General features: G+C 50.0%; 1 protein-coding gene across 1 annotated transcript in view; it reads right to left on the bottom strand.

Moving 5' to 3' along the window:
• znf827 (zinc finger protein 827) overlaps positions 1 to 12,372 on the bottom strand; it is a 48,697-nt gene that overhangs the window by 12,275 nt on the left and 24,050 nt on the right. Inside the window, exons 5-9 of the mRNA XM_061252382.1 lie at positions 9,148 to 9,393; positions 4,037 to 4,279; positions 3,523 to 3,577; positions 2,433 to 2,533; positions 327 to 449 (exon numbers count right to left, since the gene is read on the bottom strand). Of these exons, the coding sequence (XP_061108366.1) occupies positions 327 to 449; positions 2,433 to 2,533; positions 3,523 to 3,577; positions 4,037 to 4,279; positions 9,148 to 9,393 (768 nt within the window). The remainder of the gene's footprint in view (positions 1 to 326; positions 450 to 2,432; positions 2,534 to 3,522; positions 3,578 to 4,036; positions 4,280 to 9,147; positions 9,394 to 12,372) is intronic.

A 12,372-nucleotide genomic window follows, 5' to 3' on the forward strand; every position in this document is an offset into this window, starting at 1 on the left:
GCTGTCTTGGACATCGCTCAACTGGTTATAAGCAGGTTAAACGCAGGTGTCAGAATCCGGTCCTGGAGGACCTCGTTATCAGTGTGCGTCTACTGCAGCAGTGATTAATTTTAGGGTGGAATGGGCTGCTAATTTAAAAGAAACCAAGAACAACAGCGTACCCTGTGGGCTTCCAGGGCCGGTGTTCGACACACCTGGGTTCCATTTTGACGGGCAGGTGGGAGTACGAAGAAGTTGCGCGGGTTACCCGGCGACGACCAATGACTGTCGGGGACTCAGCCCCGTAGCGGGAGGACCTGGGAGGTTGGGCGTGAGGGGGTTCTCACCTGTGTGGAGGGACAAGTGTCGCGAGAGCGTCTGCTGCCTGCCGAACACCTTCCCGCACACGGGGCAGGGGTACAGCTGCTCGTTCAGCCTCCACATCCCGTCCGCTCCCGCCTTCTCCGGATCTGGAAGACACGGAACGTCCCGTCAGCCGGCAACTCCCGCTCCCCGCCCCGCCTTCTCCCCGGGACCCTTCTCCCCCCCCCCCCCCCCCCACTTAGCCCTTCTGCAGTTATCCCTTAATGGGGTGATGAGATCATCAAAAAGGGACGAGGAGACTTAGTGCATTAACCTTCTGATGAGACGGCAGCCAGCGGGCCGATTAAGATTCCGTACCACGCCTTCTCTTTAGGGAGAAAACCTCATCAGTGCTCGGCTCCCCTCCCTGTACATACCCTCTGCTAGAGGTGGGAACGCCGGCGGAATTTCAACTCGCTGCCATTGTACCGACTGATCTCGCAGAGCCTGGGAGAAGCCTTTTAATTCGCAACATACAGTCGGAATTAGCCTCACATCCGGCGCGGAGAGAACAAAGGCAAGCACGAGGGCTCGCACTTAAAGAATTAATAAATCCCGGGTTTCAGTCTTCAACAGTGTGTACAATTTCACAGCCCCTGAAATACCAAAAAATAAAAAAACATGAAATAAAAAATAAAAACACAAGCCCAGGAAGGTACACAAACGGAAATACACATTTCTTATTTGTGTGAGCATCTGGGGAATTGAATATGACCTGGTCATGTGTACACTGGCTTTTTGCACATTCAGCATTGCTTTATACTACAACTCAAGCTCAGTAGGTTGAGAGGAAGAGAGAGAAATTTAAGACACTCTGGGGGGGGGGGGGGGCGTCTTGCTTATGTCAACATACTACAGAACAGGTGTGTCGGCTGTTGAGACAAGACTTAAAGGACACTTCTTTGAATTGCGGAGAGCCCGGAGTTACCCACAAGGTGTAAAAGGACCACTTAAGAGCGATTTTATAAAGCTTTTCTTGCATCGAGTTCTAATGGGCCCATTGACAAATTTGAACGGCTACCGTCAAACTGCCTTTCCCAAAAGTCTCGCTGCGGATCTACAGAGTAGGACGTACTGTAAATGGGCCCCGCGGACGCTGGTCAGGACTCATCGCTCACCGCTCGAAAGGAGCACGTCCATTAGCGTCACCAACAGCTCCAGCTTAGGCCGTGGGCCTGAGTGACACAAACGTGTCTGGGCGGCGGTCCGTGTTGCTACGAGAGGCCTCGCGGACACGCGTCTTGCCCCATCCTCGCAGGAAACGTCCTGAGGCCCCCACTTCCTGTCACGGTGACGCACGGCGTGCCAGAGCTGGGGTTACCGCCGGCGACCCCCCTACAGGATGGCCGACGCGCCGGCTGTCCTTCAACAGCCTCTCAGACCGATCCCCACGTTCCCCGAGCCTCAGACGCGAAGCGGCGCAGAGGCATGCGATGGAGGCGGAGACGGGCGGCGCCGGGGGTGTCGGGTCCCACGCACACCGCCGCGGCTAATTGGGGTGGTTAAGGGTTACTGTGGCCGTGAAGAGCTTAATGGTTTAATTGTTCTTATTAAAGCCGGAGAGAGGCCTATGCACTGACGCTGGGGTCAGGCCAGAAAGGCCAGCACAGGACTGAAGAGGGCTGAGCCTCTCACAGTTAGACACAGCGGTCAAATGTGTCTAAAATAGAGTGCGCATACATTCGCACAGATATACACACACACACACACACACACAAATTAAACAATACATGCAAACATATTCACAGCAAGTGCAGTAGATGACATGCGTGACTGCATATTCAGTAACTCAACATACAAGGTAGGTAAATAGGTTATTGGGGTTGTTCTGACAAACACTGACTATGGGATGGAGTGGGGTGTATACGGGGACAATGTTTTGTTTTAGAGGGTTTTATGGGGGGGGAGCAGAATAGATGTAGGGTTTAAGAGCAGTGTATTGTTGAAGAGGTGCAGTCTGGGATAATAGGAGACAGTGTATGTTATGAGAGGACAGTATTAGAGGATAGATTAGGCTACAGGGCACAAGGGGAGAGTGCAGGGTTCAAGGGGACAATGTTTGTTTTGGTAAGAAGGCAGTTTGGACTCACCATGTCCACCGGCCCTGGCTGATGAACAGGCCTCACTGGGGACCGGGTCCTTGGATCCGGACGAGAAGGGTGATTGTCCAAAGCGGTCTTCAAGGAAAGGGCTGGAAATTGAAGGAGAGACAATTTAAAAAATGCATCCACTCCTTCAGCGGGAATCACCAGTTTACAACGCTGTGTGACATCAGATGTACACTCAGTGAGCACTTTATTAGGTATTTATTAGACATTTTTTAGACTTATTAAGTCTTCTGCTGCTGTAGCTTATCCACTTCGGTTTGACGCATTGTGTGTTCAGAGACGCTCTTCTCCATACCACTGTTGTAATGTGTGGTTAATTGCGTTACTGTCACCTTCCTGTCAGCTTCAACCAGTCTGGCCCTTCTACTCTGACCTCTCTCATGAACAATGCATTTCTGCCCACATAAATGCTGCTCACTGGATGTTTTTTGTTTTTCGCACCATTCTCCGCAAACTCAAGAGACTGATGTTTGTGAAAATCCCAGGAGATCAGCAGTTTCTGAGATACTCAAACCACCCTGTCTGGCACCAACAATCATTCCACGGTCAAAGCCACTTAGATCCAATTTCTTCCCCATTCCGACATTTGGTCCGGAAAACAGCTGAACCACTTGGCCACATCTGCGTGCTTTTATGCAGTTAGTTGCTGCCAAGATTGGCTGATTAAATATATGCATTAACAAGCCGGTGTAAAGGTCTACCTAATAAAGTGCTCACTGAGCGCACATTGCTGGTGATACTTCATGACACACAATAGGGAAGTTGCAGCATGTGCAGCATAAGAAAAAGGATGAAAAGCTCAATGTGTACCTGAGTACAGACATGAACAGCTCTGTACTTATGCACCCGAGACAAGAGAAACGGATATTATTCCAGAAAAGCTCTGTGTTGCATAATATCATAATAACACATTGTCACCTCCACAGGATAAAGGCTGCTCTGTCTGTCAGTTGTTACTTTGTCTTTTTATTAAGGCTTTTTTTTGTCCACTTCTCATTTTTCTCAGTGTGTTTCTGTAGTCATGCATTATGAGAAACAAAGCAGGCCATAATTTACACATCTTCAGACTCACCTGCTCATGCCCAGCATGTTGCCGTCTTTGTGGTTGTTAGCTTTGCTCACTTTTTCTGAAAGAACAAAAATGGTATATAAGATTAAACCGATCACAATTACATATTCAAAAACATACAGGATTGGTCATTTCAACTTAAATGTGGTTCATTTGAAAATATGGACTAAATCCACCAGTCTATCAAAAACAATTTATACGCAGCACAAGACACAAGACATTCAAATATATTCATGCCATCAATGAATTGAAAAAAAGACAATAAAAAGTGGTTTAAATGTGATTTTAACAAAGAAATAAGCGCAAGTGCGCAAGCAGTACAATGCATATATCTGTTCATGAATCAGAAATGCTTATGTCTCAGACTTGAGATTAACCCGAAGCTGCTAGGAACACAAGATCCTTTCCGAGCTGCCAGTCCTCTCCGAGAGCACAGAGCGTACAAACGGCGGGAAGGCGAAAGGCACACAGAACAGGACACAATCTCCCCTGCCCTGGGAGAGCGGCAGCCTCCTACCTGACAGCTGATACAGGAGCTCGGAGGCCATTTTGACGGAAATGTCCTGGGAGAAGAGGGCCTTCTGGGGGTGGGCCAGGCCCTCGGCGAGGCCGGCCAGGGGCTCGCTCTTCTCGCAGCCCGGCAGAGGGCTGAAGCCCAGCAGCCGAGCCGGGGGCTGGGGGCTCTCATCCGGGGGGTCCACCTCCATGGGCTCGGCCTTCACCGTTGCCGTGGGGACGTGCGCCTCCTTGTTGTTGTTTTCTGAGGAGACGGGAGGGAGACGGAGCACCTCCAGAGTAAGGCTGGTACTAAACGGACGCGTTGCGGTCTAATAGCGGTGTGGAGCTTGCTTACTTTCAGCACCCATGCTAGGCCATTACAGGCGTTACCCGGTCTGTGTAGTGCGCATGTAGTATACATATATATATATATATATTATATGTAGGATGCTAGCTAGGCTAATGCTCTGCTTTTGATGCAATTCACGCGCTATGGCAGCAATGACGCTAGCCTTTTTTTAGCATGTTTTTGCCACAGGGTGCAGAATTGAAATATCAAATAGATCTAGCCTTGGGTGTGCTGTAGTGTAAGTATTTCTCTGATCCTCTGTGAGATGGAAGGGAACACGCACGCAATCCCATTGAGAGAATTCCTCACAGGCTCCGGGAAACTCGTTCAGGCTCACTAAACACGGAAGAGGCTTATTCCATTAAAAATGGAGGGGACATAAGTGAAGCGCTCCAGGCGACCGAGGTGATGTAATGCAGGTCCTCCATTTTGAGCCAACGTCTAATGAAGATCATATAATCGCTTCCAGCCTCTTTTTTTTCTTTTTTGCATAAAAAGGACTTACCGAATACTTCTGAGCCAGCTAAACCTTAAGACTTTGCTCTTCTCAGATTAAAAAGGTTAGACAAATTCTAGGCTAAAAATAGCTTCCCGGTGAATGGCTTCTTTTTTCCCCCCCGAGGTAACCGATCTCTCCGGCGAGCCGGGGCAATCGGAAGCGAGGCATACGAGCTGGAGCGCTGCCGCAGAGCGAGGCGAGGGCGATTATCGATCGGATAATTTCGCTCCTCTGTAGGTTAAACGAGGGAGGGGGCGTGCGGAGGGGGGCGGGGGCGGGTTCCCGGACGGGGAAGGACACCACGCTCACGCCCCAGTCTGACCTATGCCGCGCGCTTGGCGTGTAGGTCTCAGGTTCCGTCCGTGGCACTACAGCGGCCAGCACTTCCACCGCTAGCCGCGCGCTAATCCCTTAATAAGCCACCTGCAGCCAGCGCGGGAGCAGGCTCTCACACTACTCACCCGCGATAATCAGAGGCATGTAAGGACAGCCTCAGAACCAGCACGGCTCAACTGCCCAGGGACTCCAACGTGGAGGAACGTGGTGAACCTTTATGTAATTGCGGTCTCGCTACAAAAAAACATCTATCGGGCTATCTATATTCAATGAAGTATTATCTTCTATTGCTCATACATGTGCTCCAAAGTAGAAAAATTTAGGAGCACACAATCCATCCCAATTAGTAGATGTACTCGCTAGTTCATTTTTCCAGTTAACACGCGTCAAATTTCAGGATGCTCCTAAAATGGGAGCCGTGCACTACTTCTACGACTACTTCATCATTTTCATTGTTATTTCTGTCATTTTCACTGGGAGAACGTCTGAAACTACAAAGCCCCGGCTCAGATATACAGCAGGGCTTGTGTTAGCACAAGGCATTCACTCTGCATGTGATACAACCTGCCTCTCCACAGTGTGAGGTGATGGAGCTCAATACATCACACAGCAGACAGCTACTCTGCAGGCTAAACAGACATGGCATACCAAACAAACAAACAAATAACTAAAGCAATACCTTGATATGCAGGTTTTTATTTTTCTCAAAGGTCCCGGATTATTATTGTACTGCTTTCTTGTAAAAAAATAAACAAGAATATATATCTACAATTAGGATTTTCATGGTTTAAGGCCAAGCACAGCAGTGTATTTCTAGAAAAACATGAACCTCTTTTTTAGTACCACGAGCAATGAAAACTCACTTTAAATTCATGTTTCATTTCCTTTCATGCCTTTGGTTAGTGGGCCTATAGTCTCAAGTGAAAAGGCAGCTATTGTGCACACCTCTCTTACTAAAATGTTAATGTTTAATGGATTAATGCCACACTTGAACACAATTAAAGATGAAAAGGCCCTCCAGAAACATCCAAACTGGTGATGTCGTGATTACAAAGGAGTCTGTGTCTTTTCACCAGACTCCCAAAAAGGCAACAGTAGCTCAAAACCAAACAGACCAGTTACAACAAGGGAAAAGCAAAGATGAACAGTTATTTATCTGTTTAGTCATGCGTATTAATTTAAACACTTAAAAATTGCTCAGTTGAGATGGTACTCTAGACTACACTAGAGTGTGTATTCATGACATGTTGTCACCTGCTGCTCCTGTCCAAGGCAACTATCACTGCAAAACTGCACTGTGATTCGCTGTCTTTTTGGACTTCCAGCATCCGACCAATCAAACAAGCTTCTCTGAGGTTGGAGATAGTGTGGCAAATAAAGCTCTCCCTCCTTGCGTGAAGCGATGGCCAACTGGACAGGCAGAGTGAGGATACGATTCCAGACTACGAATCGCACTTACTCAGGAGTCTATTTTAGCTGGACGCTCTCGATGCCAGGAGGTCATCTATTTGTTAAAGACAGAGCACCAACACAACCTCACAATAGAACAGAAAAGTGCTGGGGCCAATCAGAAGAGAGACACAAGAGTTAACAATTTTAAGCCCACCCTACCCATACTACAGACATTACTTTAAATGTAATTTACAATTTCATGTACTATTTATTGACCTAGGGATGTGTGAATTTTGGCCCATTTCATCGAATCCTCTGAAGTACAGTGCCTTATTCACAGGTACAACAGTTTCCTACCATGGGCTGTAAATTGTAGCGACTGGGGGCCATTGTTCCTGCCCTGTGCGAGTGACTCCATTTGCTGTGTTGTAACAAAGCCCATTAAACTCGATTCAACCATTAAGAAACACAAATTGCCCGTACAACCCTCTCCCTGTTTGGTCTGTGTCCTCTAAGCTAACGCTTTGTGCGCAATTACTAACCGATATTACAGTTGCTTATTCGCATTATTTGTACAAGCTCCGCAGTACACCGAGTGTGAAAATGGAATTATGATAACGGAATGGACGCTAACTTGCAGCGCGCCCCCTCTCCGCAAACCACAGAGTCTCCTTTGACGGATCTGCAGATGCAGAAATGAAGCGAGAGTGGTGCAGTGGGGGGAGGGGGGGGGGGCAGGAGAAGGAGGAGAGCGAACTCTGCTGTTCCGCGTTCGACAGGAAGGCTGACCCCGCTCGGCGGACGGGTGAAAAGTTCGCCCGCTTCAAGAGGCGTGCGCGGCGACGCCGTGTCAAGCGTCACCTCAATCACGAGACAAAGGAAGCGCCGCCTGGCTTTGTCCCGCCGGCCCGTCACCGCGGCGATCCGCAGCGCGGCCGCGTCACACGACAGCAGAGCGAACACGCAGCGGTAACGACATCCTACAACACCGATAGCCATCATGCTACATCCGATAAATGCTAATGGAACAAAGCTCTCTAGGACCGCACGTCCACCCCTGAAACGACTGTATAGTTGCAAACCGACCCTCTCTTCATCTGAACTATGCAGTCATTTCAGGGTTGGATGCGGTACGGGGTGGGTTACGGTATGTGTAGTCCTGAGCTTTATTACATACGTATTTATTGATTATACCATGATAGCTATCGGTGTTCTAAGCCGTAGCTACTGGTGCATTACGCATTATGTCATATGAACTATCTGCGTAATGCCAGTGAACCAGGCTGGTTTTTGGGGACTGGAAGGGACTTCATTATGGAGGCTTGGGTGACACACACGGCCCATGAGGCCTTCTCCTCCGGCCTCTGGGAGCAGCGGGGAGTGTTGTGACGTCATTTCAGAGGTGTTAAGACTCCTCTGATTGGACAGGCCAGACTGAGAGACCTGCCCCCTGGGCATTCACCACCCGGCACACAGGCCCAACGGACCGCCAACACAGATCAAATGACCGCGGCTTTAATCAGCCCTGAGACACGAGGCAGCCAACAGACGCCTTCCTTAACGAGTGCTCTAGTCTGCAGGACTCAAAAACGCTCCGGTTTAAAAACGCGACCCAGTTCGGCGGGTGACGCAACCCGTCACCGCGGCTAGCCGCGAGTGCCCCCGCGTTCAATGCCGCCGCTAATGCACTGCGGCCGATTGAAGTGGCTCGCAATTACCTTAAGACCTCTTTCAAACGACGTTTCCATAGCGATCGCATTTACAGACATTACCCTTAATGGGAGGCGACAGTGGCCCCCTCGCCGCCCGCCCGCCCGCCCGCCTGCCCGCCTGCCTGGGAGAAGCCGGCGTGCCGTTCGTGTGTCCTTTCTTCGGCGGTGATGATGAGGCTTAATTAGCCCCGCCCGAGGGGGTGGGGGGGTCAGGAACGGTAGGAAACAGAGCCCAAAGGTGGAGAGGAAGAGGAGGGTCGGAGGTCAGGCACACGCCTACGCTCGCTCGCTCTCGCTCTCTCTCTCTCGCACGCTCTGGGGGGGGCGAGGGGTGCAGGCAGTCAAACAGCGCGCAGAGAAAGCGCTGCTCACACTGTGTGACTCATGCAACGCACCCCGGCGCACTGACTCAAGACACAACCAGCTGGTGTGCAGTCTCTGTCAGATGAGATATGTACAGTATATACATAAATATGGACAGGAGAGGTGCAGCTCTCTCTCTCTCTCTCTCTCTCTCTCTCTCTTTCGCTCTCTCGCTTGCTCACACACTCTCACGCTCTATCACTCTGCCTTTTGTTTGCGCTCTTGCTCTGTTTATGGTTTCTTTTTTTGCCTTTTTTCTTTTTTGGGGGTCGCTTGGGGCGGAGTTGCGTTTGTAAATACGAGGCTGGACTTGGTTTTAAGGTCATCATCAACAGTCAACAGCAAAAGTCAGTATCTCTCTCACTCGCTCTCTCCTCCCTCAAAATTGAGGCTCTACCTTCTTGGCTGTAATGAAAACATATTTCATTTACGACCTAAAACATGTAAACAGGCACGACAAAAACAAGCGCATGTTTTACCTGAGAGTTTCATCAGCAGTTCGGACGCCACTTTGACGTTGATGTCCTGACTCAGAATGCCGCTCTTCCCCAGCGGGCTGTCCTCCCTGGTCTTCAGGGAGCACTCGGGCGTCCGTGTCGCCCTCTCGGGGCAGAAGACGTAGCTGGGCTGGGTCTGTGGCAGCCGGGGGCTCAGGGGCCCCTCCGACAGGGGCTCCTCCTTCACACAGAACGTCTGCGGCTTCAGCAACTCCTTCTGATTGGCCGCTGCGGAGGGAAACGGTAAAAGATGGTTGGTTGAACTGTGACAGCCACGTTCCAATATATTTCCACTACATTGTATAAAGGGCTACACCAAAGATACATTGATTAGCAATACGTGAACTTGAGCAGGATACAATGGGTTATGGCACCGTTCAGTAGTACTAGCGTAGCATTTTACGAAATCTCTCATTTTGTGGCTCAGGTCCTAACTCAGATAAAATTAGACGCCATATTGCCATATGGTCATCTGTTGCAAAATGCTTCAGTGGCAAAAGTGGAACGTCATGTCAAAACCGCTTTTTCTAGCTGCATAAATATTTGTTGTCATGCCTCATTATTCACCATACATTGAGGCAGATTGTTGTTGTCAGGGTTTAAGTAGCACCATTAATGAAGCTCCCAACTGACTTCCATTAATTTCTATCGGCCAATAAGATGCAGAACACTCCTTTATAGCAAAATTACCCATAACCCACAGCCTTGCGCTGCGTGAATGGAACATTTGCTAACTGCTGCTACCATCCCTTTCTCCAAACAGTATGGCTAATGCTAGCACCTGACATATCTCTAATCAAAGTATCTCTAATCTCTGCCTACACCGTTCTACTTCAGCAATTAAGAACACGCGCACCATAAAACTGTTTAATATGGAGTTGGAAGTAAAACTTGTAGACTAGCCAAAAGACAACAGTTTGAACATTTCATTATAAGTTATATATACGGTACAGCTATTCAGACGAGATATGATGTCGGAGCTTTACTGAAATGCCTATATAAGTTATGGAAAATAGTAACACTGGCTTCATTCATAACGGCATGTTTATTTTAGGTACAAGTACGGCTAAACACTCGTGGTATGCTGAATCAACTCCCGACCCTCCGAAGGCATAGTCCCTTCAATTTCACGTGGCATTACACTTAGGTTTTCTTTACAGCTCAGACGCCTTGTAAACCTTGAAAATAATCGCTTGTCGTTCAGCAGCGGCACAAAGACCAATTTACAAGAGGCAGTGAGGGCAGCGATGGGTCGTTTAATGAAGTCGCACACAAGTTAAATGTCAGTACCGGGTAATAATTGTTTTTGATTGGATGGCCTTAATAGGCTGGGCGAGCATGACCTAACTTCGTCTCCCCCCAACACGATGTAAAATGTTCCTGAGTAGCTAGATGCAGAACACCTGCCCAAATCCGCTCCAGGCTCCCATGCTAACGTAGCAATGCTACAGGTCACCGAGGGGGCAGTTATTAGCCAGCGTAAAGCCTGCTTCCCGTGACTGTTCAGCAGTCGCGGCCTGGACTTACAGGCAGCACTCAGATGACGGAGCTACTCCAGGGCGGCTGGCCTACTTCCTCTCGCTGCAATGGAGCAGCCGCATGCCATAGTGTCACACCAGAGGGGATTCTGGGTAAGAGCGCAGATGGAGGAACCTCCTGTCTAAGAGGCTGACTCCAAACCTTCAGGGCATCTTGGGCCACACACACACACACACACACACACACACACACACACACACTCACAAGCCACACACATACAGACACACAAACTACACAGAAGCCACCCGCAGGCAGACACACTCACTCACTCACTCACTCACTCACTCACTCACTCACTCACTCACTCACTCACTCACTCACTCACTCACTCACTCACTCACTCACTCACTCACTCACTCACTCACTCACTCACTCACTCACTCACTCACTCACTCACTCACTCACTCACTCACTCACTCACTCACTCACTCACTCACTCACTCACTCACTCACTCACTCACTCACTCACTCACTCGCCACATACACACACACACGCAAGTATACACATGCAAAAACCAGACACAAATGCACACGCACACTCTGACTCACACGCATGCACACACACAGATGGACGGACACACACACACACACACACACACACACACACACACACACACGTACGGACGGACACACAGGCAGACACACACACACGTACGGACGGACACACAGACCAGACATGGTGAAAGAGGAAGCAGTGCTCAGACCCCCGGCCTCTGGGACAGACTGAACTTTAAGAGACATGAGCTAAGCACAGGCAACCCTCTGAGGGGGTGAAGAGTTGAACAGGCTGAAGAGGCTAAAACTCATCACATGGTGCACATTCCTCCCCTCCATGTGGTTCAGTGTGCTGTGCGCACACGTGTGCGCGTGTGTGTGTGTCCGTTTTCTACATACGGCAAGCCCGCTCTCCCAGAACAGCCACATTCCACAAAGGCTGGCGTATCACCGGGTTCACCACTGAATAACTGAATGCGGAGGAACTTCCGATCGATGGGCAGCGCAGAACAAAGTGGCCAGTAGCTCCCTCTCTCCATCGCTCTCTCTCTCTCACTCCCTCTCTCTCAGCACATATTTAATAGTTCTGCTCTGCAGAAAGCAGAGGTTATCGCTCTGAGGCTGACTGATGTCCGAGCGGATCTGCCACACTCTTCCACCCCCCCCCCACCCCCCCACCCCCATTCCTCCGAAGTCTCCCCGCCCTCCGGAGTCGCGCGCGGCCAAGCTCCCGTGTCATCAATCTGCACCGACTCCTGTCGCTGATTAATGATGATGCGCGTGCGACAGAGGGCCGGGCGGTCGGCGTGGCGGCGGCGGGGCCCGGCGGCGACGCGGGAGGGGCGGTGTGGGGGAGAGAGAGGGACGACCTTCACGCCGGCGATGGTGGGCCGGAGGTCACCCACCGCACCAGCTGGTAATGTCACGCTGTCAGGTGTCAGCGGGGCAAACTAAGTATAACCCGGGCGGCACCTGGAAGGACGTCCTCTAATTAAAAGCGTGTTCTGCCTTGTTGGATCAGACAGCCACGGCACACTTTGCGCTGCGCTACACGTTCCCCCACTCGAGAGGTCCAGAGGCAGCCCGAAAAAACAACTCGAAAATACGCCGTACACAAAGTCACTTCTCTCCTCTGACCTTTGGGTGGCCGCTATTAATAGCAGGCATTTCCAT

Source organism: Conger conger, chromosome 8 (assembly GCF_963514075.1).
Source record: "Conger conger chromosome 8, fConCon1.1, whole genome shotgun sequence".
NCBI classification, from domain to species: domain Eukaryota; kingdom Metazoa; phylum Chordata; class Actinopteri; order Anguilliformes; family Congridae; genus Conger; species Conger conger.